General features: G+C 44.6%; 3 protein-coding genes across 10 annotated transcripts in view; 2 read left to right on the top strand and 1 right to left on the bottom strand.

The window, feature by feature from the left end:
• The window catches only part of LOC129718633 (transcriptional regulator ovo), a 68269-nt gene extending 60390 nt beyond the window's left edge, over positions 1 to 7879 (top strand). For both annotated transcript variants that reach the window (XM_055669585.1, XM_055669586.1), the window contains exons 3-4: positions 4292 to 4771; positions 4830 to 7879. In XM_055669585.1, the coding sequence (XP_055525560.1) occupies positions 4292 to 4771; positions 4830 to 5015 (666 nt within the window). In that variant the 3' untranslated portion in view covers positions 5016 to 7879. The remainder of the gene's footprint in view (positions 1 to 4291; positions 4772 to 4829) is intronic.
• The window catches only part of LOC129718631 (cytosolic carboxypeptidase Nna1), a 331733-nt gene that overhangs the window by 145549 nt on the left and 158573 nt on the right, over positions 1 to 27611 (top strand). The gene's annotated exons all lie outside the window — the stretch shown is intronic.
• LOC129718634 (glutamine-dependent NAD(+) synthetase) overlaps positions 23612 to 27611 on the bottom strand; it is a 162911-nt gene continuing 158911 nt past the window's right edge. For all 7 annotated transcript variants that reach the window (XM_055669592.1, XM_055669589.1, XM_055669587.1 and 4 more), the window contains 3 exons: positions 26775 to 27030; positions 25449 to 26716; positions 23612 to 25391 (listed from right to left, as the gene is read on the bottom strand). In XM_055669592.1, the coding sequence (XP_055525567.1) occupies positions 24650 to 25391; positions 25449 to 26716; positions 26775 to 27030 (2266 nt within the window). In that variant the 3' untranslated portion in view covers positions 23612 to 24649. The remainder of the gene's footprint in view (positions 25392 to 25448; positions 26717 to 26774; positions 27031 to 27611) is intronic.

The following is a 27611-nucleotide window of genomic DNA, read 5'->3' as shown; positions in this document are numbered from 1 at the left end:
ATTGAAGAGTAACAATATTCAAGAATCCAAAAGAAAAAAGAATAATTAAAACTTTCTTTTACAAAATAAAGAACAAGGACCGAAGAAAATTTAAAAAAATAAAAAAAATATATAAAAAAACAAAACAAGTAAAACTTTAAATTTTAAAAAATTGAAAAGTGAAAAATAAAATAAATAAATAAAAAAATATAAAAAAAAATCGAAGTCTAGTCGGTCTCATTAAAAAAAACTATTCACAGGAATTTTAAAAATTATTCACAATTATTATGGAAAATGAATAAATTTTCAAAAAATGCAGAATAATAAAGATAATTATGTTATAAAAAAACAGTAATGAAAACAAAATGCAGTTGACAAAAATTTATTTAAGCATTGAAACAGTTCCAAATCGACAACAAAAAAGGAATACATACTCAAAATAACCTTGAAAATGTTTGATTTTTTTTTCAATTGCTTGAAAAAATGATGAACACTGGATTAAAAGTGTGAAAAAAAGAAAGTGTACCAAATAAAAAATGTAAAAAAGTTAATAAAGGTATACATTTTTAAATTAAGCGAGTTCTTAATAATAAAGTAATGAAAATAAACAGAACAAAATAACGACAAAAAACAAAAAAAATAACAACAATAAATAAGATCAAATCAATTTTAAGTGTAGTGCAAGCTGAAATAATATCTTGAAAAAATATAAATAATAGCTTTTGGTCAAAAAAACTTGCTGAGCTAAATCAAATAATTATTATGCTTCAAATGAGACGCGTATGAGTGACAATTTCAGTGAAAAAGCAAAAAACCTAACAACCATTTTGGCCTTAATGGTAGAAGTCAAGGCAGAAAAAATTAATAATAGCATAATGGCAATGGAAACAGAATAAAGGTAAAAAAAAAACAAAAAGGTTAAAAGCAATAAGAAACAAATAAAGGGCAAAATATCGAGTTTATGAGGCAAAAAAACGAAAAGAGATAGCAAAAGGAAAAAACAACGAGAGGCAGCATTCAAAAAGAGAAAAGTAAAAAGCATGACACAAAAATAAGATAAAATATTAACAATATTCAAAAAAAAAATTACAACTTTTATTATAGAAAAAAGAATAAAAACAAAAAAATTATTATAAAAAAATAAATTAAAAAAAAAACAAAAAATAAAACAAAACAAAATTAAAAAAAAAAACAAAAAAAAATTTTAAAAAACGTAAAAAGAACAAAATCAATTCTATTCAATCCTATTATTTCATATCTATTTACAGGAATTCAAATTAATAAATATTTATTATGGAAAATGAATAAATTTTCAAAAAATGCAAATCGACAAACATAATTACGTTACATAAAAAAATAATTAAAACAAAACGTATGTGACAAAAATTAAATAAAAAATGTAAACACATAGCAAAAAGAGGTGTAAATAATAAAAAGAATATACAAAATATAACGTTGAAATACAGAGGAAGTAGAGCAAATAGACACAAAAGGCATAAGTAAATGGGAAAAACTACACAGAATGCGAGAAGAATTAAAATAAATAAAAAAGCAATAATGGTAACAAAAGCAGCAGAGGCTATAAAGGCTAAAAGACAAAAAAAAACAAAGAAGTATGAAGGTAAAATGGCAAAATAGCCAATACCAAGAAACCTAAATGGTTTAAAGTCAGAGGTAAAAATGGGAACGAGGTAAATAAGGCAAAAAATAAGTGTGAAAAACTATATGATAAAAATTAGGAAAGGAAAACAGGACACAAAAGGGTAAAAAGTTAAAAAGATGTAAAAACCCAAACAGCAAAAAAGGTAAAACAAGAAAAAGATAGCAAAAAAAAAAAACAAAGTAAAAATTGAAACCCAAATAGCAAATATTTTTAATAATATAGCTAAAATAAAGAGCAGATAATCGAGAAATCTAAGAGCCCTAAAGGTCTGAAGATAAAAAAAGTCCAGCAAAACAAGAAGGTAAAAAGGCGAATTAAAAAAAAGCATGATTGTAAAAAGGCTAAGGAGCCAAAAGAAAACAGGAAATAGCCAAACGTTAGAAAGCAAAAAAAAAAATCAAAAGGTTAAAAAACGGAGAAAAGATAGAAAGATGCAAGACAAAAAAGTAAAAAGAAAATTAGGAAATTAGAAAAAAACAAGCCAAACAAAATGAAAGAAACAAGCGAAAAAACAAAAAGGTTTTTTGCCTTTTTGTTTTTTCGCCTGTTACTGTGGAAAAGCAAATATGGTAAAAATTAAAACATAAAAAGGTAAAAAGCCAAAAAAAAGTAAGCAAAAAAGAAAAAATTGTTGAGGTAAAAAGTTGAGAGACAAAAAAAAAAGAAAATAGATAGCAAAAGGCAACACCCAAAAGGAGAAAAGTAGAAAGCAGAATACAAAAGGCAAATATAAAAAAAAAAAGTGAAAAGCTATAAAGATAATAATGGTAATACAAGCAAATGTTAAAAAGCCAAAAATAAATGACAATACAGTCAAAAGCAAAAATGTAAAAGACAAGATGTCAAAGATTTGAAAATAGTAAGAAAGGCAAAAGAGGGACAAAAAAATTGTAGAATTAAAGAAAGGAAAAGATGCACAATAGGGCGAAAAGGCAAAAAAGATAGCGAAAAAAAAGAGAAAAAATTAAAACTCAAAAAGCAAATATTAATAATATAGCTAGAATAAATAGCTGAAAATTGGAAGGTCTAAGAGCATAGAAGGCCTGAAGATAAAAAAGACCCGTGCCTTATTAACAAAAGCCAGCCAGCCATATTAACAAAAGCAATAAAGGTAGTAGAGATAAACAGGCAAAGAAGCAAAATAATCAGAAGCAAAAAATCTTAAATGCAAAAAGTCAAAGAGGTAAAATGGTAAGCAGGTAAGAAGAGGCAGATAAGAAGAAGAAGAGGTGTAAAAACAAAATAGTAAAACTTAGGAAAGGAAAAGAAGCATGGGTTGAAGAAGCTAAAATCAAAAGTTTTTGCTCTTGCTAAACCAAAAAAAAAGATAACAGAAAACAAATAGCCGAAATTAAAACCCAAAAAGCAAATATCTACAATAAGATAGCTAAATAGAGAGCAGAAAATTGAAAATTCTAAGAGCCTAGAAGGCCTAAAGATGAAAAGGCCAGCCTTCATTGCAATAAAATTAAGATGGCAATAAGACTGACAAAAGTTCACATCAATGGAAAACGTAATTCTAATTCCTTAACAAAAAAAAAAATACTGGCAATAAGGCAATAAAGGTAAAAAGACAAACACCAAAAATGCATAAAGGTAAAACAACAGAATAGTCGAAAACAAACCATTTAAGAACAGAAATGGCAAAAAGTCAAAGAGTTAAAAATAATAAGAAATAAGAAAGGCAAAAAATAGGTGTGAAGACAAAATGGTAAAAATTGGGAAAAGAAAAGGATCACGAAAGGGGTGAAAAGACCAAAAAAAACGAAAAGGCAAGAAGGCAAATAGGTAAACTGAAAAAAAGATAGCAAAACAAAAACAAAAAATAATTGAAACAAATAAAGTGTTAAAGTGAAAATCTATAATAATAGCTAAAATAAAGAGCTGAAAATTGAAAAGTCTAAGAGCCTAAAAGCCTAAAAATAAAAGGGTAAGAAAGCAAGCAGGACAAGAAGGCGAATTAAAGAAAAGTAAAGTAGCTAGATGGCTAAAGAGCAAAGAAGCAATAATACAAGAAAGCAAAACGGCAGAAAGCAAAAGAGAAAGAGGCAGAGTGGTAAAAATAGTTCACAAACAAAAACGGGAAAAAGAAAGATAAAACACAAAAAACAAACGAAAAATAGAAGAAGAAACCAAACCAATAAACGAAACAGGTAAAAAAAACAAAAAGGCAAAACAGCAAAAAAGTTAAAAAGCAAATGAGGTAAAAATTAGAGCAAAAAAATTAAAGTTGAAAAGACAAAAAGGATAATAAACAAAAAAAGAAAAGGGCAAAAAAGTAAAAAATCAAAAAACAAAGAGAAAAAAGATAGCTAAATCAAAAAATCTAAAAGTTAAAAAAGGGAAAATGATTTCAATAAGCAAAAGTTCGAAAAGTAAAAAGAAAATTAGAAAAAGTAGGCAAGAGAGTCAAAAGCAATAAGGTAAAAGTCATTGTCTTACCACACGCTTTCCTTTTCATTGACATTAAGACATCAGTTTCTAATGAGTTATGGATTTGTAGTGAGTTTCACAACTTTTTTTTTTCACCCAGAAGCTGGCCCGCTCTCTCATCAGTTCATCTCTCTGTGTCTGTTGTAAATAAATATTTCGCCATAGAATTACTCGAAAAGCATCCGTTAACCGACGTTTCTCCCTTCCTTTTTCCAGCTCGGTCTCCCGGCGGAAGTCCAGCTTGAGTTCGTCAACGGAGGCCACGGCATCAAGAACCCGCTGGCCGTCGAGAATGTACCTGGGCGGTTGCGCGACGAGGACAAACACCACACCAAACTGTTGCAGCAGCAGACCGAGGTCGTCAAGCTGGACGAACCGGGCGAGTGCAGTGGCGGCGGCGGACAGAACCAGAAGTTTTGCTGTCGCATCTGCCAGAAGACGTTCACCCTGCAGCGGTTGCTGAATCGGCACATGAAGTGTCACTCCGATGTCAAGCGCTACCTGTGTACGTTCTGTGGCAAGGGATTCAACGACACGTTCGATCTGAAGCGGCACACCCGGACGCATACCGGCGTCCGGCCGTACAAGTGCAATCTCTGCGAGAAGTCGTTCACGCAGCGCTGCTCGCTGGAGTCGCACTGTCTGAAGGTGCACGGAGTGCAGCACCAGTACGCCTACAAGGAACGGCGCACGAAGGTAAGGGCTTTCTGGTCATTAATTCGAGATGAGAAACTAATTTTAAATCCTACAACAGATGTACGTGTGCGAGGAGTGTGGCCACACCACCAACGAACCGGAAGTGCATTACCTCCATCTGAAGGATAAGCATCCGTATTCGCCGGCGCTGCTCAAATTCTACGACAAGCGCCACTTCAAGTTTACCAATTCGCAGTTCGCGAATAATCTGCTCGGTTCGTTCCCGATGCCGGTGCAGAACTGAACAAACAACAGCAGGAGGTGTGTGTGTGAACGCGCGAGAGAGAACAAAAAGACGGTCACTTCCGAGGTGTAGGGGTGAGGTGAGTGATGACGACGATCATGGAAGGAAGGGAAGCCAGTACGCGATTCCTGTCCTCTGCCGCTATTTTGAAGATTAGTATTAAGAGAAAAAGCGTTTTGAGGAGTTTTAGTTGTTAGGATTGAACCGTTAGTAGCAGACGATCGACCGCCGAGCAGGAGGAAGAGGCGAACAGTAGAAGAAACGCATAAAAAAAGATAACACTAACAATTATTTATTTGCTGCAATATTATTTTATATTATTACTAATCGCTTAGCAGGTAAGATTAGCGAGCAAAGGCAGAAGAGTATAGATTAATCTGAACGTAGGACCAAGAGAGACTGCGGAGGCAAATCGCGTATTTTAGGCTGGCAGGAGCAAATATCAGTTATTAGCGGAAACAGTTAAGGCTTTTTAGAGTAGTTTGTTTTAGGATTTTTTTTTGTTTATTTTTTCGACCGAAGAAAAATACGCCCAGCAGAGGAGCGTATCACTGAAAGATAACCACGAAAAGAGAAGAAACGTCAGCCTTCAGAAAGAGAGAAAAAAAGGATTAAAAAACACGTGTGATGCCGGCCGGATCTGCATCGCCGATTTTGTGTGCTGCGTTGATCTGCTTCTTTTCGACGACGAACGAATTCAGATTTACTTTTATTGCTATTTCAAGGGAAAACATTCTTGAAATATGCGCATGATTTTATAGCTTCGAAAAAAAAAATGTTTCATTGGTTTGAACGAAGATTTCTGGAATAAAAACAATTTGTTTAACTTTTAAGATCGTAATTTTTAAATTTTTTTTTCAATCCAAACAAAAAACTGGTAACAAACTGGCGAAAAAGTATCACGAAGCAGACACGCATAATAATGCACCTTAAAACAGCATTATTAATTTAAAAAAGCACCACAAACTATGAAAAAAAAAACACAAAACAAAAGTCTGAGTAGAGGTTAACAAACACACATACATAATAAACAAAGAGTAAATCGAACAAAAAACGACTCGACGGGTGTTTTTGGAACACCGCTTTTTACGTCCTTTTGAGTCACAGAAAAAGTGCAACCTTTCTGGGTTTGCATATGCATTTGCAAAAATAATTAACTGCTGCTCCAACCCAAGTTAGCAGAAAACAAAGAAAAAAAAAACAGGAGAGGGACGTGCAAGCAATTTGTTTTGATTGATTGTATTGGAAATCATCATTTTGCTGCGTTCCTCTTCGGGGTCGGGAAAGCGCTCTGGCCGGGGGTAAAGCGAAATAAGGAGCAGAACGGAACGGCATTTGAGGATAAGCAAGGGATGACCAATTTACTCACAGCAATCAGCAACATACAAACAAACAAAACACACACACTCATAATCGCAAAACAAATCAAAGTATATCGGGGTTTTTTGTGCAATCACTATTTTCGGTGTCGGAATAATTAGCCTTAGAGTAGTCGAGCGGTAGGAAGAAGAAGAAGCAGCAGCCTAGGGAATTGAACTGCGCGCGCAGAGATGAAAAGAATGATCTTGAATAGTTAGAGAAACGGCAGAACAATAATCGTAAACGCTATCAACCCACACACAATAATTGCTTTTCGTTAGAATTTAGTGAGTGATTCGAAATAGATTAAACAACAAAAAAAAAACAGACTAAAGTCAGGTGTCCAAAAACAGGCGCCACAAGAAAAAGAAGAGCAATAGAATCAAAAATTTGCTAGCGGAAAAAAGGAAAAAAATGAAACCATCTGTGTTGTAGTGCACAGCCTACTACAAACCGCTGCTATTATATGGTTATTTTTACACACAACAGACACACACACTTAACTGTAAGGCGTAAACAATATGAGTACCTTTTTATCTAGTTCGTAAGATGATTGTTTTTTGCTAAATTATGCATTCCTTTCCGTGCATTCCTGCGGTGTGCCAAAAAGATGGCACTCTGTCGCTAATGCCTCAGTCCAGATAAAGCAACAAACAAACCGATGTGTATTCCCAATTGTAAAATAATCTTGTCCTTCCTCCAGCTATCTATCTTCGGCTTAGCATAAATCTTTAGACTTTAAATCCCCCCACAGTCTGTTTTTTCTCCATCTCTTAATACTAGAAATTCCTGTGTAGACGTAAATTTTAGTAATTTAAGCATTTGTTGATTTGATTTCCATTTTCGAACAAATATGAAAAACTAGTTAAATGTTTTCCCTTTCCTATCTCTACTGTAAGTTTGAAGCGATAGCAAAAAGTTCTACAACTATCTGAATACGTGAAAACAATCGATCTTCCATCCTTTTAATCTTTAATCTGTATAAATTATATCTTTAACAATAATTTAGAAAACTAAAGGAAAAAACACGACACGAATCTCATGGCTTTAACTCTTTCATCCTTTTTTATGTTTGCTGCTTGTTTATTTGTACCGTTGAAACTCAGTTTAGTAAAGGAACAAAAAAGAAGTATAATTAAAGAGGGGATTAATTACTCAAACTAATTAACATTTAGAAAAAAAAGGAAAAGAAGAAGAAGAAGAAGTCGAAGCTGCGGAAACGCTAGTTGAAATTGATAACGATAATCTGCTTCAACCTCCCCTCTCCTTTACTCTCCCCCGAATCGTTGCATTTATTATTCAGTTACTTTATTATACAATATTATTATTATTAACGACGACGACGAGGACGACGATCATGATGATGATGATGATAATTGATGATGAGTGTTTGTTCGTTCTTTTTTCTTTCGGCTAAATCCGACACGGCAAGCAACCGGAAGTGAACAATTACTAAAAATAAAAACTCAAAGTTAGTTGTGAAAAATAAAATTTAAAACAAATAATCACTGCTTACTTTTGTTTTGTTTGTTGATCGGGAGCTGAAACTCCCCGATGAAGTTGAAAGAAACCCAACGTTGCTGTTCGGATCGGAATTCAATTTCGGTGGACTGTATCGGAAGACCTTTGGGTGTCGGGAATCGTAGCGGTTGTACGGTGGAGGAACTCAGTTGGTCGTACTTATTTCGGATTCGGAAAGTTAAACAGGAACTAATTTTAACACTGTTAACTTTATTGCACTTTAATCAAAACTACTCAACTTTCACTAGCTTCTAATAACACTTTACTTATGCTTTCGTTGCTCTTGTCGCTTGTTAACACTTTAGAAAAATACTGAACTCATTGGCGTCGATCGGGTCCCTTTTATAGCACATTTATTGTTTACATCAAATCGTTTCCATTGTTTTCGCTTCTCCCTTTTTCTCTCATTTGTTTACTACAGTGTTTTGTTTTCGTGGTGACGCTCGAATGTTCTCGTGATCGAATGTTCGCGAAATTTCTGATGCGATGTTGATCATGAAGTAACACATTTGAGGCTGATACAGTAATTCTTGCGGGTTACGCAACAGTTGCAGATCTAGATGTTTTATCGTACAATACAGCTTCAATTTATCGGCATAGGAAAATTTTAAACACGTTAGAATGAAGTTGACAATGTTCATGTACGGCAGAAATAGAAATGGTCCAAGGTGACTTCCTTGAGGAACGCCGGAACAAATAGGAAAGAATGCGAAAACGTGCTCACCGATTATGACGGACATATTGCTGTCAGTTAGGTGCGGTTCGAGCCAGACAAGCAAATTATCTATCATACCAAGTTTGGCTAAACGCCGCAGATAAATCGGTGTAAATAGCATCAATCAAGTGAGGTGACAAAAATTACCTTCGTGAAGTGAGATTGACAATCAAGTAATGAAGTGAAATCGGGTTTAGGTCTCGAAAAGCGAAGCGAACGTGAAAGTGGAATATATTTCACCGTGAAGTGCACCATTGTTTTATTTTATATCACCGTTCCGTTTTTGTGTTAATTTGCTGCTGTTGGCTTTAACCACGTGTCTTATCGTGCACAATCATTTGCCAAAAAAATTATCAGCCTTGCGCCCGGCGGCCCTCCGGTATATAACCGGAACACTCGCCATGGCCGAGTCTATACGTTTCTGAGTTCTTTCTTCGTTTTATTTATCAATTCCTTCTGAGTTTTCGCGATGAAATTATTAAAGTAGATCTTACGCTCCAGGTTTGCCCAAAAACCTTCGATGGGATGCAACTTGGGCGCGTTGGGCGGGTTCGCCAACTTGGCCAACGATATTCAGCCGTTCTATTATCTCCAACGATCGTTTCGAGTAATGACACTTTGTATTATAAATTTTCCCGTTCACGGCCAGTTCGGAACGAGAGAAGAGGGGCTTCGACATCCCCTTCTCTCTTATTGTCGGCCACAGCAGCACCTTCTTGGGGAACTAGGTGTGTGAAATGGACTTTACCACAGTGCTCACTTCCTTCGTGGGGAAAGTGAAATACGAAGTGCCCTGCCAGTCGTTGCCATACTGAGTGAGACAGGTCCCGTCGACCATCACCACCGCCACGTCACAGTTTGCCGGAAGAATTGACTTGAACATCTTATTCAGGTGCTGCCGTTTCGTCATTGCCTGCAGCTCCGAGATCAGTGGACGGGAAATTCACTTCCTGACATGTATGTTCATGTTCGCCAGGTACTTTTTCACTGTTTGACCGGTTGCACCGACCTCCCGACCAAGCGCACACAGCGATGTAACCGCTTTTTCCTCGGTCTTCCTCTTTACCATTCTTTGGAGCTTCACTTAGGACGATTGGAGCAGGACTTTGGACGATGTTGTGGCGGTTCTACTTGGAGAATGCCCAGTACTAGAGGTAAAGAATCATCAGGACATGGGAACTAGACTCAGGGCCGGGACGACTGAGATGGCAGGAACAAGATTACATCCAGGGCCGGCGGTTCATGTGGGTAGTGTGGGTAGTAGTACCCATTCGGAAAACGTCTCTGTGGGTACTTACTCATACGGCATTATCCCCCTCTATTGCTTACTACCCACTCGGGAAAATAACGTGATGCCGGCCCTGATTACATCGACGGATCAATGAAAGCAGGTAACCCGACTGAGCTAGACAGATAAGGTTGTTTCATAGGGGTTAGTTTTTTGGCCGAGCTCTGCAGGCTCCCACGGGTCGACGCCTGGCGACCGTCGAGGCCATGCACGCGCTGTGCGACCACCGATAGGTGTGTGATAGCATCGATTAGTCCCGGACCGGCAGCGGGAGCTTGCCTAGGGAGTGGTGGGGTTTCGGGCATTGGGCAGTCGATTCCCCGTAAAAGCCACGGCCACCCGTTAGAAGCTTCGACGGAGCACGTAGTGCCGCTCCCATCACCCAAATGCACTAACTCGCTTATTGAGGCTGATACCAGTAAGGTTCCAATTATGGTGTACTGGTCGCTGTGTTTTAGGTTTTTGAGATGGAATACGGTTTTATACCACGACGTTGGGCTGGCACCTGTTCCGAGCTCCCCTAGTAAAGTCTTGTGACAACGGCTTGAAACGGGAACGGGATCAGATCAGGCTTTGTTTTGCTCATCTTCATCCTTAATAGAAAGAGTTTTCTTCCCTCTTAACAACTGCGAGCTTACATTCAATGTGCATCACACCATCTGCTGTAGAGAGAGCGCAGAGTAATAGTTTCTCTGACGAAAAAACGCTCCTAATTTGACTGAGCAAAAACCCAGTGGAACTCTTGGAAATTGCTCATCCACGCAAGAAAAATGAAATAAATTGCTCGGCGACCAACCGTTCTCATCGCTCTGGGGGGCGGCAAAAACAGTATAAAATCGAACTTTCTGCAGAATACGCACCCATGGTGAGTTGTGAATCTTCTTATAATATTAAATTCGAAAACGGTTGGGATGTGGCTTCAATGTGAACCTAAATGTTTTGATATTTGGCCAACTTCTCTTTTAGTAAAGGAGAAGCTAACGAACTCCCTCTACTCTACGCCTAAATGTGGATAATTACTCACTCTGTGTGAGAGAAAGTCTAGTTCTCCAAGGGGTTTAGCAAATAGAAAAGGAAATTTGGGCGAAAATCAAGAGAACGGAAGAAGCCTGGATCAGATGCCCTTTCCTGACTTACGCCGGTTGGGAGGTGTCATAGTTGCTCATGTGGGGCTATGACGACCTTCACTAGCCATGACCTTACTGCTCCGGCATAGGCCACCATGGGACCATATAGGCGACCACTCCACCATGACCAAGGGTAGCGACTGGAAGGGGGACCCTATTAACTAAAATGTGTAACTTGTTTGTTTGCCGACTGTAGCGGTTAATTTTGTAGATTTATCGGCTTCATCAGTCCGTGTATAGAAGCAAAAACGATTTTTTGTTTCTTAATCCGACAGTTTCGGTGACTTTATTTCACCTTTTTCAAGGAGTCTAAAAATATACATTACGTGTAGTTTTCCTTTTTCTGTTACTGTTTTGAGTTTTTTGTATGTGTTTGTACTTACAGAAAAGATTATCGTTTTATTGTTCAGTGTGTTGGTGTCCAACATAGGTTGTCTGGTGTGTATTGCAAATGGCGTCTTAATTTGGCTATGTTTAAAAATAGATTTTCTTAAATTTAAATTCGACTGTTTCTTAACAAACTGTACTCACTGCATATGTCTCTATTTTTGTGTGCACTATACTGTATAACAGTTATCACTTTTTTCTAGCACTGCTTTTTCTAGCACTATATAACTTCGAGCGGTATTTAATTAATCAGAGCAATAGGTTTTGTGTCTTTTCCAGTAGTCTACTATTTCTTGACAGTTTGTTGTGAGTGTGTTGGAGAGCTACGCTAAAAACGAAGAGGAAGCGAAGGTAGCGGGAGGGGCGGACGGGTTACTAAACCCGTTTGCCAGGCAAGGCATCGCACGGTCTCCACCGAGACTGGCTGATGCCAGTAAAGGCGGCGCACAGGTTGGTACACCTTCTGCGACACCGACAGGGGAGTTCAGAGTTTGGGCAAAGGCGGGCACGCCCAAGGCAGCACCAACCGGAACGACAAAGACTAGCGGTAAGGTGGAAACACCTAAGACCGCCAAAGAACGGGAGCAGATCTCCGGGGCTAAATACTCAAGTTCACGGACGAACGTAGCAACATTTCAAAAGACTTGAAGCAATGTCTTCTGTTGCTACGTATGAATATTTGCAGCGCGAAATCCGAGTTTCCGGAAGCCCTTAAGCGAGCTAACGATGCCGAAAGCAGGGCACTCGCGCTGGATGCAAGGCTTAACCAGCCTAAAAAAGGGAATGCTGCAACTGTGTTTAAATACACACAAACAGCTGTAGCATCGTCTGCCGAGGTCTGTTCAACTAAACCGACCGGCAAACGTACCAGAGGCTCTCCGGGGGAATCGGCCCCCGGAAGCAACGAAGGCGGTTGTTCGGAGACAGCCAGGAGGCTGGCCCGTTAGTCCAGCCAAGTAGAGAACCGACAAACGGCGAAGCCTTGGGTTTAACCACCGTGGTGGACAAAAAGCGGCAGAAGCGGGAACGACGCGCGAAGGGCGGCGACCGCAATAAGAAGCCGCAAGGGGCGAACAGGTGGAGCAAGGGCGACGCGCTCATTTTCAAGACGGATGCGTCTAAATACGCTGGAGTCTTGAAGGCCATGAGAGGCGAGACTAAGCTCAAAGACCTCGGCGCGGATATCAGGTCAATTCGTCGGTCACGCACCGGCGAGATGATCCTCGAACTCCGCAAAGAGGCAAAGGGTAAGGGCTGCGCCTATAAAAAGGCGGCCCAGGAAGTGCTAGGCGAGGAGGTTCAAATCCGAGCCCTCACTCCTGGAGTGACTCTCCAGCTTAAAAACCTGGACAAGATCACCGAAGGGAGCGACATAGCACAAGCCTTCGAGCGAGAGTGTGGAGTGGTAGTGACCGCGGAGGCAGTTCGTCTCCGCAGGGGCCCGGCCGGCACCCAAGTTGCTACCATAAAGCTTCCACTAGCGGAGGGTAACAAGGCCCTGAAGAAGGCCACGTTGAAGGTGGGTTGGTCGGTCTGCCCTCTGGGCACCTTCCAACAGCCTGACGTTTGCTTCAGGTGCTTTGAGCGCCCAAGCAGCACACATTGTTGCAATGAAGCAAATGCAACTATCAATGCAGCATTCAAAGATTGTAATAATTCGCATCCGTTTTTTTTATTCAACTTGTAAATAACCGAAAAAGCGCAAGAGGTGGAGCCTATATGCAACTAACAGTGCTATGTTAAATCATCATCTGCATCGATAACCGCTGCAGTATAGAAAGAAAAGAGAGGGGAAATAAAATTTAGTTTGTTTACCTTTACTCTTATTACGCTTCGGTGATGGTGTCGCGAAGTTTCATATAACTACAAATATATCGAAATTTTTCTCTACTTACGCTTCTGATAGGAATGTAATTCTACCTGCGATTCGAAATTTACCGTGCAAAAAATGTTTTTACTTCGTAATTATTCACGCGCCTTTTATAAAGTGTTGTAAAAGAAATTTCATGTTTCAAACTCGCCAAATTATAAACAATGTTTTGGGAAACGATAGTTCAGAATACCTTGCTCAGTGGATATGCAGTGTTAATCATGCGAAATATGGAATAACAAAACCATATTTCCAACAATAATCACTTATCATTTATTTATATTAAAGATGGCTTTTTACTGTTGTGGTAATTTTAGCAAATATATGGTTTAACAAGATGTTGCTATTCATTTTCATTACTAGTTTGCTTTCCTTAGAAGAAAACATTTTTGAAACAACAGTATGCAACGTCATGTGACATTATCGTTATTTAAAAGCATCATGAAATATGCAGTAGGAAATAGATTGCAGAAAACTGTTGAGCAATTTCTAGTGTTCAGTTACGAGAATGATACACGTAAATAACAAAATGTTGCTCAATTCTCTTAAATTGCTTAGAGTAACCGGAAAAGTTTCTTGCACCGTTAAAAACGTTTAAAAACAACAAATATTGAGCAGTCTCATTTGAAAACATGTTGCAAGTGCTGCTTGGGCGGGGGCATAAATCCTGGTCGTGCAAAGGGCCCGTCAGGTCCAATTTATGCCGCCGCCGCGGTGGCGCAGGCCACAAGGCACGGGACCAGTGTCTGGTATGCACCGGTAAACGGGACGCCAAACACGCCATGGGAGGATCCAAGTGTCCGGCTGCACGGCCGGCTACTAAGCCGCAGGCCTAAGGGTGATACAGTTAAACCTGAACCACTGCTATGCGGCGCAGCAGTTGCTACACCAAGCAGCTGCTGAGTCGTTGTCGGACGTGGCCATCATCTCGGACCCATACCGCATCCCAACCGGAAACGGTAACTAGGTATCTGACAAGTCTGGGAAGACGGCCATTTGCACGACAGGATGTTCCCGGTTCAGGAGATTGTGTCGACCTCCAGAGAGGGGTACGTTATAGCCAAAGTGGATGGAGTATTCTACTGCAGTTGCTATGCTCCGCCAAATTGGTCTACCGAAACGTTCGCACAGATGGTCGATCAAGCAACCGTGGAACTGACGGGCCTATGGCCGTTGGTGGTTGCGGGTGACTTCAACGCTTGGGCCGCCGAGTGGGGAAGTCGCTGTACAAACCAGAGGACCAGATCTTGTTGGAAGCTTTGGCAAAGCTTAACTTAGACTTGGATAACGTTGGCACGAAATGCACCTACAGCAGGAATGGTGCAGAATCGATTATCGATGTTCTGCAGTCCGGGACTGATCACGAACTGGAGGGTAGACGACAGCTACACGAATAGCGATCACCAATCGGTCCGCTATGAGGTAGGTGTGCGGAAGCAAGCAGCGAGTAGGGCCAATATTCCATCCTTCTAGGGCTGGAAAACATTGCATTTCGATGCAGATGTTTATGGGCAGGCCATTAGATGGAAGCACGAAGGGGGTGAACCACAGCACAGCAGAGCTGCATGCCACCACGGGTCGGCGCGTGGCGACCGCCGAGGTCACGTTATATGAGGGCGACCGCTGACAGTACCTAACAGCCCTGGACCAGCAGCGGGAGATTGCTTAGGGGTGGTGAGGGTCGGACACTGGGCCGTCGACTCCTCGTAAATGCCACAATTACCCGGAAGCATCTCTGACGGAGCGAGTAGTGCCGCTCCCATCAACCAAATGCACTCCCCCGTCCATTGGGGCCGACACCAGTAAGGTCCCAATTATGGCAACTGGCAGCGAACGAAACGGATTCGAGTCGGATACGCTAAGGAACCACGACCAAGGGCTGGCACCTGCATCGAGCTCCCTTAGTAAAGTCGCGTGACAGCGGCTTGAAACGGCGAGATGGTACCCGGTGCAGGGGTCTCCGTCCCGTAAAACCTGGCAGGCCTTCCAGTACGTTCCGCGTCCATTGCCTGGTGGGAATCAGGCAGAGAAGGATCAGATGGGGGGGGAACTAGTCCTAGGACGAGATGCCCCTTTCCTGACTTACGCGGGCGGGGGCGTCATAGTGCTCATAAGGTACTATGGCGACCCCCCTTACCCATGGCCTCACTGCTTCGGCATAGATTACCATGGGACCATACAAGCGACTTCTCATCTATGGACGAGGATAGCGGCTGGAAGGGGGACCCAATTAAAAAAAATGAGCTCGAAGAACCAAAAAGAGACGGGTGCGGAGGGGTTACCAAATCCCTTCGCACGAGGTGGCATCCAGCGGTCTCCGCAGAAGAAGGCGGAGACGGATGCGGCGAAGTCTGGAGGTGGAAAAACGGCGAATCCGTCGGTGTCCACACCAGACATCTCGGTGGACGGTCCCTTGCTAGTCAAGGCCGTCGAAAGGTGCATGGACACGCGGCCAAGAGTGGCGGCGCTGTCTGAACAACTCGATGCCATAATCGAGTTCTCGGCGACCAGGCGAAACATCGCTGGCGACCTGAAGCAGAGCCTCCTCCTGCTTCGGAGCACCATTGATGAAGCCAGAAAGGAGCACGAAGAACTCGTAGCTCGGGTGAAGGCGGCCGAGAAAGCGGCCAGGACCGGGAGGGCGACTGCATCTAAAGAGGTGCAGACAGACGCCCCCTCGTTCGCGTCGGTCTGCTCCACGGGGCAGGTCGCTAAGCGAACGAGGCAGTCCCCGGGGGAAACGGCCCCCGGGAACACCAAGAAACGATTGGTCGTGCTACTCCCACGGGAACACACGCCAACCGGTTCAAGGTCCACCGCGGAAAAGGCACAGGTGGAGGCTACGGGCAATCCTTGGACTACCGTAGAGGGTAGGAAGCGTCGGGAAGGTGCGACGCGTCATGATGGCGGAGCAGCCAGAGGACCAAAAAAGGTCAAAAAGGCGCGGAGTAGGGGTGATGCCCTCATACTCAAGACGGATGGGTCGAAGTACTCAGAAGTCTTGAAGAAGATGATGGGGGAAACCCAGCTCAAGGATCTGGGGGCGGATGTGCGGAGTATCCGCCGATCTCGCACTGGCGAGATGATACTTGAGCTCCGGAAGGACGCCAAGAACAAGGGGGCTACCTACAAAACGGTAGCCGAAAAGGTCCTAGGGAAGGAGGTGCAAGTGCGGGCACTCACCTCAGAAGTGACTCTCCAGCTTAAAAACCTGGACGAAATCACTGAGGGGTGCGACATTGCACAAGCCCTTAAAGCGAAGTGCGGGGTGGAGGTGGCTAAGGAGTCAATCCGCCTCCGCAAAGGTCCGGCGGGGACCCAGGTAGCTACCTTCCGACTACCGTCGGCGGACGCTAACCTGGCCCTGAAAGAGGGCAAGTTGAAGGTCGGCTGGTCGGTATGTCCTCTGGGCATACTACAGCAACCAGACATTTGCTTCCGGTGCTTCGAGGGCGGACATAAGTCCTGGACCTGCAAGGGGCCCGATAGGAGCCAGTTGTGCAGGCGATGTGGAGGTGCAGGCCATAAAGCAAAGGACTGTGGGGAGTCTCCCAAGTGCATGGTATGTTCCGGGAAACGGGACGCCAAACACTTTATGGGAGGCCCCAGGTGCCCAGCCGGTAAGCCGGCTGCGAAACCACGGGCGTAAGGGTGACGCAACTGAACCTGAACCATTGCTTCGCGGCTCAGCAGCTGCTACACCAAGCAGCCACTGAGTCGTTGTCGGACATCGCCGTCATATCGGACCCCTACCGCATCCCTCCCGGAAACGGTAACTGGGTTGCGGATAAGTCCAGATTGGCGGCCATATGTACGACGAGCAAGTTCCCGGTTCAGGAGGTTGTCTCAACCTCAGAAGAAGGGTACGTAGTTGCTAAGGTGAACGGAGTGTTCTACTGCAGTTGCTATGCTCCGCCACGTTGGTCTACCGAAAGGTTCATCCAGATGGTCGACCTCCATGGAGCTAACGGGCCTAACGCCGTTGGTGGTGGCGGGCGACTTCAACGCTTGGGCTGTTGAGTGGGGAAGTTGCTTCACGAACCAGAGGGGCCAGATCCTGTTGGAGGCTTTTGCAAAGCTCAACCTAGATCTGGCCAACGTTGGGAACAAAAGTACATTTAGCAGAAATGGTGCGGAGTCGATCATCGACGTGACGTTCTCCAGCCCAGGACTGATCAAGAACTGGAGGGTAGACGATGGCTACACTAATAGCGACCACCAGGCGGTCTGTTTTAGTGTAGACAACAACGAGAGGGGGCAAGCGACGGGTAGAGCCAACACTCCGACCGTTCGCGGGTGGAAGACATCGCACTTTGATGCCGAGGTATTCGAAGAGGCAATGAGAAGGGAGCGCGAGGGGGGCAGTTGGCTTCGCCCGACTGCTGACCAACTAGTTGCTATGCTATCGCGGGCGTGCGACGCCACCATGCCTAGGACTCGCCAACCTAGGAATGGAAAGCCACCGGTTTACTGGTGGACGGACGCGATAGCCGACCTTCGCAGTGCGTGCCTCCGTGTAAGACGGAGGATGCAGCGTGCGCGAAACGAAGAAGAGAGGACAGAGCGCCGCGCAGCATTCAGTTCGGCAAGATCGATGCTAAAGAGTGCGATAAAGGCCAGCAAGAGGGCCTGCTTCGATAGGCTATGTGCGAGTGCCAATACAAATCCGTGGGGTGACGCCTACAGGATCGTAATGGCCAAGACTAAAGGCGCGCTGGCGCCTGCAGAGCGATCACCAGCGATGCTGGAGCGTATCATCGAGGGACTCTTTCCACGCCACGAGCCAAGTCCTTGGCCTCCGGCGGTCGAGTCTCACGTCCAACGTTCCAGTATCTCAGACATAGACCAGAGATGGTCGGCCAACCTGCCGAGCATCCAATCCGTGAGCGACGACAGCCGTGTCGAGGCAGGGGAGGAGGCAAGGGTTACGAATGAGGAACTCATCGTGATCGCCAAATCCCTAAAGGTGAGCAAGGCACCGGGACCGGATGGTATCCCTAACCTGGCGATCAGGCTGGCGATAAAAACGGCCCCCGGGCTGTTCAGGGCAGTCATGCAGAGGTGCCTGGATGACTGTCTCTTTCCGGACAGGTGGAAGCGGCAGAGACTGGTCTTACTGCCGAAGGCTGGGAAACCGCCAGGGGACCCATCGGCATATAGGCCTATCTGCCTGCTGGACACCGCGGGCAAGGTGCTTGAGAGGATCATCCTCAACAGACTGGTGAGGTACACGGAGGGTGTACACGGTCTGGCAAGTAACCAGTTCGGCTTCCGGAAGGGCAGGTCCACGCTGGACGCAATCTCTTCCGTCATCAAGACGGCGGAGGTAGCAATCCAGCGCAAGAGAAGGGGAATACGCTACTGCGCAATCGTCACGCTCGACGTGAAGAATGCGTTCAATAGTGCCAGTTGGGACTCCATAGCGCTCGCGCTCAGGAGCATCCATGTACCGGTGTCGCTGTACAAGATTCTGGAAAATTATTTCCAGAATCGAGTACTTGTTTACGACACAGAGGAGGGTCAGAAGTGCGTCCCAATTACCGCAGGAGTTCCGCAAGGTTCTATCCTGGGCCCGGTGTTGTGGAATGTCATGTATGACGGAGTGTTAAAACTCAAGTTCCCTGTAGGGGTTGTGATCGTCGGCTTTGCAGACGACATAACGCTGGAGGTTTACGGCGAGTCTATCGAGGAGGTCGAGTTGACGGCCGCGCACTGTATACGCAAGGTCGAGGACTGGATGCGCTCCAGGAAACTGGAGCTCGCGCATCATAAGACGGAGGTCATGGTTGTGAACAACCGTAAATCGGAGCAACAGGCGGTGGTCAGAGTCGGAGACTGCACCATCACCTCGAAGCGATCCCTGAAGCTCTTGGGGGTTATGGTGGACGACAAGCTCACGTTCGGGAGTCACGTCGACTATGCCTGTAAGAGGGCCTCATCGGCTATTGCAGCACTATCTCGTATGATGTCCAATAGCTCAGCGGTTTATGGCAGCAAGCGAAGACTTCTTGCCAGCGTGGTTTCGTCCATACTTAGGTATGGTGGGCCAGTGTGGTCCAGAGCGCTAGGTACTAACAGTTACCGTGGCAAACTGGAAAGTACCTACAGGCTCATGTGCCTGAGAGTTGCGAGTGCGTATCGTACGGTGTCATACGGTGCAATATGTGTCTTGTCCGGCATGATGCCTATCAGCATCGCCATCAAGGAGGACAGAGAGTGTTTCGACCAACGTGACACAAGGGGCATACGAGGTACCAGAAGGTCATTCTCGATGCTCCGTTGGCAGAGGGAATGGTCTAATTCCACAAAGGGCAGATGGACGCACCGACTCATACCGGAGATATCCGGCTGGGTCGGGAGACAACATGGCGAAGTGAACTTCCACCTGACACAAATCCTGTCAGGCCATGGTTGTTTCAGGCAATATCTGCACAGGTTCGGACACGCGGTGTCCCCCATGTGTCCCGAGTGCGTGGAGGAGGAGGAGACTGCTGAGCACGTCTTCTTCGTATGCCCCCGTTTCGTAAGAGCGAGGAGCAACATGATGGCTGTGATCGGGCCTGGCACTACTCCGGACAATCTAGTCCGGAGGATGTGCGACGACCCGGACATCTGGAACGCGGTCTGTGCGGCCGCCTCTCAGATTGTTCTGGAGCTGCAACGTGTGTGGCGGGTCAACCACCAACACGCCAGTGGTAGCTAATTACCAGTCTCCAGGTAGTTAGCTAGGAGGTTATAAGAGTAAAGAGGGTGCATCACGCACAAAAGCCACTTCCCGACGTAATACTTAACCGTCGTTCCGGGAAGACCAGGGCTGGAGACTGGAGGGGTTTTAGTGGGTCGGGACAGGGATAAGTAGGTGTCTGGGGGAGTGTAACTACCCCAGCATCTCTCCCCTAGTCTCATCCCCACACCCTGAGTTCTCTTCTCAGGTGTCTGTTTGCAGATTTCCCCGCCACCTTTAAAAAAAAAAAAAAAAAAAAAACACCCGGGTGCGGACCATCTAATTTCGATGTTGTCATGGGCGTGCGACGCCACGATGCCTAGGTCTCGTCCGCCTAGGGAGGGTAGACCACCATCATACTGGTGGAGCGAACCGATAGCAGGCCTACGTAGTGCATGCCTCCGTGCAAGACGGAGGATGCAACGCGCACGTTCCGACGAGCAACGAGCGGAATGCGGTGCCGCATTAAGATCCGCTAAGGCAACCCTTAAGAGCGCAATCAGAGCCAGTAAACGAGCCTGTTTCGAACGACTATGTGCCAGTGCCAATTCGAACCCGTGGGGTGACGCCTACAGGATCGTTATGACCAAGACTAGAGGTGCGCTGCCCTGGCTGAACAATCACCAGCGATGCTAGAAACGATCATTCAGGGCCTCTTCCCAAGCCTTGAAACAAGTCCCTGGCCTCCGGCTGACGAGTCACCACCAACCGTGAGTGACGGCAGCCGTGCAGAGGCAGACGATGCGGTAAGGGTGACAGAAGATGAATCGATCGAGATCGCAAACTCCCTGAAGGTAGGCAAGGCTCCGGGACCAGACGGAATTCCGAACTTGGCCATCAAAGAAGCCCCCAGGTTGTTCAAGGCGGTCATGCAGAAATGCCTTGACGACTGCCTCTTCCCGGACGTGTGGAAGCGCCAGAGGCTGGTGCTGTTGCCGAAGGTCGGGAAACCACCAGGTGACCCATCGGCATACAGACCAATCTGCCTGCTGGACACGGCGGGCAAAGTGCTTGAGAGAGTAATCCTCAATAGACTGGTGAAATATACAGAAGGTGAGAACGGTCTATCAAGCAACCAGTTTGGTTTTCGAAAAGGTAGGTCCACGGTGGACAATCTTCTCCGTCACTAGAACGGCTGAGGTTGCAATCCAATGTAAAAGGAGGGGCATTCGTTATTGCGCGATCGTCACATTCGACGTGAAGAACGCGTTTAACAGTGCCAGCTGGGACTCCGTAGCCTTAGCGCTACAGAGCCTCAGAGTGCCGACGCCGTTGTACAAGATTTTGGGTAACTATTTTCATAACCGAGTGCTAGTGTACAACACAAATGAGGGTCAGAAAAGCGTCCCAGTTACCGCAGGTGTACCGCAAAATTCCATCTTGGGTCCGGTACTGTGGAATGCCATGTACGACGACGTGTTGAAACTAACACTCCCTCCAGGGGTGGTAATTGTGGGCTTCGCCGACGATATAACTATTGAGGTCTATGGCGAGTCAATTAGAGAGGTGGAGTTAAAGGCTACGCTATCCATACGCGAAGTGGAAGACTGGATGCACTCCAGGAAACTAAAGCTAGCGCACCATAAGACTGAGGTTATTGTTGTAAATAACAGAAATTCGGAGCAGGAGGTATCGATCAGTGCTGGTGCATGCACTATCGCCTTAAAACGCTCCCTGAAGCTTCCGGGGATTATGATCGACGACAAGCTCACGTTCGGGAGACTCGTCGATTATACCTGCAAGAAAGCTTCCATGGCTGTGGCGGCGCTATCTCGCATGATGGCAAATAGCTCGGCGGTCCGTAGCCGCGGGCGCAAAGTCCTTACTAGCGTGACCACGTCCATACTCAGGTATGCAGGACCAGGGTGGTCCAAGGTTCTGGGTACCTCATGCCATCGTGGCAACCTCGAGAGTACGTACAGGCTAATGTGCCCAAGGGTCACGTGCGCATACCGAACAGTGTCGTACGAGGCGGTTTGCGTCTTGACTGGCATGATGCCCATCATCATCATCGTCAAAGAGGATGTAGAGTGCTTCGACCAACGCGACACGAGGGGTATACGCAACACCATACGATCATCTTCAATGGCTAGGTGACAGCGGGAGTGGTCCAACACTACAAAAGCTAGATGGACACACCTACTCATTCCAGAGTTAGCATGCTGGATATATAGGCGCCATGGGGAAGTAACCTTCCATCTGACACAGATCCTGTCAGGCCATGGCTGCTTTAGGCAGTACCTGCATAGGTTCGGGTACGCCGAGTCCCCTATGTGCCCCGCATGTCCGGGTGCGGAAGAAAACGCAGAGCATGTGTTCTTCACATGCCCACGTTTCGAGCGGATAAGGTACGAAAAAGAGCAGGCTTCGTAGAGTAGTGTAGAGAGCACGCTTACCCCTTTCTTGACAGTTCCTGGATAGCTGCGACTATTACCCACACTTTTCACTGTTCTCTGGCCACGATGCCCATGTATGCCGGTTCAAGTAGAGCTCTGATGTTTCAAGTACCGAATTTCATGTTTACTTCTGAATTATTCATGGTGTCATTTATGTCGTTCTCGTTCTTGTTACCGATACTTTCGTATAAATGTGATTCGCAGGAAAATAAGAATAGAGACCAGCAATGTGATACCAAAAAAAACAAAAAGAATATTTTTAAGCAGAAAAAGAAAAGACATACAAAAAGAATATAAATTAAACCTAAAAACAAAAGAGAAATACTGTGCAATCGAAAAACCTGCAATAAAACAAAAAGAAAACAGCAAACTCAAACAAGCAATGATTAACACAATAAAAGAATAGTTGCATAACAAAGATAATAGAGTCCCACCTGCTAGACTAGATTTTTCGTAAAGTTCTAATTAACTATTTCTTCAGTTAGTACATTTTTCAATCGTCAGCTCCACATTTACTGCTTGAAATAGAAAAAATGACAGAAAATACAAGATAAAACAGAAGGTAAACAGTTGAAGGAAAATTTAAAACAGAAAAACGGCAGAACATAAAATTAGCAGAAGTTCAAGATCGATGAAGCCAAAATTGAGAAAAAAAACAAGAAGTAACGTGGTGAAGGAAGAGTTTATATTAAGCAAGCAGAGATGCGAAAGGAAACAAAATAAAGCGAAAACAGCTCCGTAAAAGTAGGACAATGAAGGAGATAAACAAATCATACAGAAAGAGCAATTTGAAAATTAACGATAATACAAGATGAAACAATCAATCGATATGGAAAGAATATTCAAAAAACAAGTAGAAGACGAAGAAAAAATACGTAGATATTAATGGTAGCACAGTGAGTTGGTAAACACGCAACAAAGTCCGATTAAAAATAAAATTAGAGAATATACCTAATATAAACACAATTCTATCAAAATAACATAAATATTTTAATAAATGTTTTGATATGTTCAGTAATTGCAACATTTTTTCGAAGATTCTCATTTTTAATGACTCCAGTTTTTCCTGATTGATTCATCATATCTGCGTTAACAACAGGAGAAAGCTAAGAAACGATTAAAAAGCTAAAGGAAGCTGAATGTAGTATTTCTATGTTCAAATGAAGGAGTTCAATAATTTCTTCACCGGAAAAGTCTACAACAGACGTATTGTTGAAAGATATTGATTTTTTCTATTATTGTGTAATTACCTTTTGCCGTGGCACGCTAATAGTTAATTTGTTTAAAAAAAAATGTTTCTATCTTAAAGTTGCTCCCTGTGAGAAGTCACCAATTGCTTAGCAATTCTACTCTTATTACTACTACTACTACTGCCATGCACGCGGGTAATGTCGGTGTGTCCGTGCACGTATAAAAGAGTATCGATCGATCCGATTGAGGTCTGCTCTGTTTTACATTTTTTTTTGTTTTTCGTTGATCGTTATGACTACATCTCTAAGTTAAAATCATTATTACTGATAAATTCGTGTCGAGTTCGTAAAACGTACCGCACCGAGCTATTTGATAACGCACTATCAACAAGAGTTGTTCGCATCCTAACATCCTAGGTTAATCCGCAGGCATTTAGAGGCGTAAGCTATTTTCGGTAATCTATCGGTTATTAGCACTTGTAGTAATTGTGTTGTTTACTTCTTTAGATTATTACGTGTATCGAAAGCTTAACGGTACTCTGCTGGAAAAAGTTTGAGAATGGTTTCAAGCAGTAGTTGGTTACAAACATTAGGCAAAGAATAGTTTCTACTTAACTAACTCTCTATGGTTACGTTTGAAATAGTCATGTTTTGTTAGGCATTCAAGCTAACTGATGCACGAAATTGCTGATATAAAATCCACTATGCTATTCCATTTAAAATCGATGCCGTTAGAATAGATGTGTTTTCCGAAAATTACTAAAAAAGTTCGACTGGCTCAATTTGTGCAAGGTACTTTGATACTATATAGTATATATCTCAACTGTCCTAAAATAGTAACTAGGCAAAAAAGTGTGTGTGTGTGTGTGTGTGTGTGTGTGTGTGTGTGTGTGTGTGTGTGTGTGTGTGTGTGTGTGTGTGTGTGTGTGTGTGTGTGTGTGTTTACGATTACTTTGGTAAAAAAACAGCAGTTCGCTCATATCGGCAGTGAGTGCCGTCGTCTTCGTTCAAATTCAAATTGTGCTCCGCTGAAACGAACCGCCCAATTCATCTCTCCCTAGACCGGCACTCCGGTACGGTCTTTGATTTTTCCCATAACGCTGGAGTGCATCTTCGAGTAGCCGCCACTGCTGTGTGACTTTGGTAGCTTGAGATCAATCTGTCCATAGCCGAGTGAGATGTTTGTCAGCTGATGGGCGCTACCACCGCTGCTCATTCCTCCTAAGGCGCCATCGGAGAAAAACAGCGGTAGGGAACCTTTCTCCGTACCGCCTCCGGTGGATTTAGGTGAACCACCCGATCCGGACCGGCCGCCGCTACCAACATCGTAACGTTTGTTTTTGTCGTCTCCACCAGAAGAGGGAGCACCCGTTGAAGAACTTTGGCACCGTTCCAGTTCCTCATCGATACACTTAAACTGCCAGCTCCAGTTAGCGCGGTACAGAAAAGGTCTATGATCGAACCGGTTATCGTCCGGGCTGTACGACTCGGCATGATAGGCCGGTGTTAGCACCGTCATTTTGTGTCGATTAATTGCGTAGCAACGGAAGAAGTGCTTCACTTTATCGGCCACAACCTGCGGACTGGAGCAGGTATCCTTCCACATCGAGAGCAGCTTGCAGAACATGCTGTACGGTCCACAGTAGGCCTGCTTACGAAGACGACCGAATTCGCTTAGCTCGGCGTACGTCATTCCCATGTCCTCTTCGTCCGTTTGAGCCAAGGCACCCTCGTGTAATGGTTCCAGTTCGGCTGTAGGTGGCGCTGTTACTATCTCCGATACAACCGGAAGCTTGAACCTGGAAGGGAATTTGTTTTATTTTTTGTAAGTAAGAAGATTCCAAACAGATACTCACTTATCCTTAGCGAACAGCAAAAAACGTTTGAGATCAGCTTTCGAAATTCCTCCGATCGGGTTAACATCAGCGGACGAACAATCGTACTTCGTCATGTAACCTCGCAGAGCCTCGTCTACGTTGGCGGAACCTAGCACCAACAGTCCGCCGGGTCTGTTTCGAACCCACAGCATCAACTGGGCAAACAAATAGGATAGAACCATCCGCGTTCTAGCCTGTATGTTTTGCAGTGCTAGATTTTGTCTAGGACAGCCACCCTGCGCTTTGAACTGAGGCTTCATTCCGGTAACGAGGTTGAAGATCGTCAGCAGGGCACTCACCGCCCCGTCAATGTTAATCTCCAAATGGTAACTACCGATTTGACTCGCCAAAGTGGTTGCCCTCTGGCGAGTTTCCTTACTGGAATTTTCGCTTCCCATGTAGCAAGTAACCAACAGACGATTACACAGTGCGGCCGGATTGTCCGGTGTAAAGTCCGGGTCTGCCAAGATTTTCCTAATATCATGCAGCACTTGAACATCACCGAGCATAATGGATTTCACCACCTGGCGGCACATGGAGTGCACTATGATGGCCGTGCTGCTGGAATCAACGCCACCACTCAGAGGCAGAAAGAAACCACCCTGGCCGGAACGTCTCAAATAATCCCACAACCAACAGGCCGGCCCCAGGGCAATCTCTTCCTCTGGGCTGTGCTTGATCCACTCGGTGGGGGCACTTTGCGGTATGCTAAGATCGCTTGGATGGGACAGCTCGAAGTCGACGTTGACCCGCGGATAGGTTGGAGTGGCTGCCGCTACTGAACAACGCGAGCGTAAAGCCACCCGATATGACCGAATATCCTCCAGGTCGATAGTGGCAGTTGTTACTTCGACATCTTCTAGTGCAAACTGTTTCCCTCTGGCGATGATTTGCCCGTTCAAAGCCACAGCGGAACATCCGTTGAAATAAACTCGCTGACCATCGCAGCCACGCAAATTGCTGAACAAATATGCGCCACCAGCTTTGTAGCTAGCGTTCCGTATCAGATCGGTCGTAATGTACGCTTTGCGTAGTTCCATGTAGCTGCCAGAGCTGTTAACCATAATCTCCACCCCCGAGAGGGACATATCGATGTGGGTGCTTCGAGGATTCCACAGCTCCTCGCAAATTTCATACCCCAAGCAGGTATCACGAGTTGCAATCGCGGCATCACCAATTGGAACCGTATGCTGACCGGTAGCGTTTGCAATCATCCGCGGCAGATAATACTCCTCCGTTTGACGTTCCTAACAATGATAAAAACACACGATAACACAGGTTTGTTGAAAATTTAGCAAAACTTACCTTCACCCAGGCAGTAAACCAGCGGGTTTCCCGATAATTTCCATCGTCACAGTTTGCCATTTTGGGACGCACCAGCAGGATGCGCTTGTTATGGAACACAACCCGGCAGTTGTAGGCAACGTTTCGGTGCTGTACCGGCATACCGACATCGATCAGCATGTTCTGGCAGTGCGGAGACATCAGAATCTCCAGCAGAACTTCCCACGAGTGCAGATAGGTGTCCGATTCGTGGAAATGGTCCTCGCAGCTGTAGCCACTGTGGGGCGAAGCACAAAACAAGAGTTTGTGTTATCTGTCGCTACTAGTGGTTGATTGAGACATTTAGTCGGCTATCCAAAATAACGCCGAGGTCTTTTACATGGTCAACACGTTGGATAAACTCTGTGGTGCTTGTGGTCAAAGATGACAAGTTGACGAATGCGGGTGAAGGAACTTACGGAACATTCCTCAGGATTGCCAAGTATGCAATTCAAGTTGCACCAATTTATGTCAAACGATCGCTGGAGGCAGGTTGCATCCATCATCGAACGGATCTACATAAATATCTTCAAGTGAAAATAAAGATCTTCAGCGAAGAACATACAAGGGCCTTTAAGTACATAGTTCACATCATGAGTCTAGAACAGACCAGTCGATAGTAGCAAACAAAAATCGGAATTGCTTCTGTGGTCAGCCTTCCAAGAGTCGTATGAAACAGTTGTGATATGGTTTTCGTATGATTTAACCAATGGTTCTTGAGGGCTAGGATAAATGGAGGGTGGTGCCTTACCTGCTTGACCAGAGGTGATGGAGCGAGCAAAATAACAGGAGCAACGTCCTATGCACTAACGAAACATA

Source organism: Wyeomyia smithii, chromosome 1, assembly GCF_029784165.1.
Source record: "Wyeomyia smithii strain HCP4-BCI-WySm-NY-G18 chromosome 1, ASM2978416v1, whole genome shotgun sequence".
Lineage (NCBI taxonomy): Eukaryota > Metazoa > Arthropoda > Insecta > Diptera > Culicidae > Wyeomyia > Wyeomyia smithii.
Note: the sequence above shows the minus strand (reverse complement) of the source record. Positions and strands in the feature narration are given on the sequence as shown.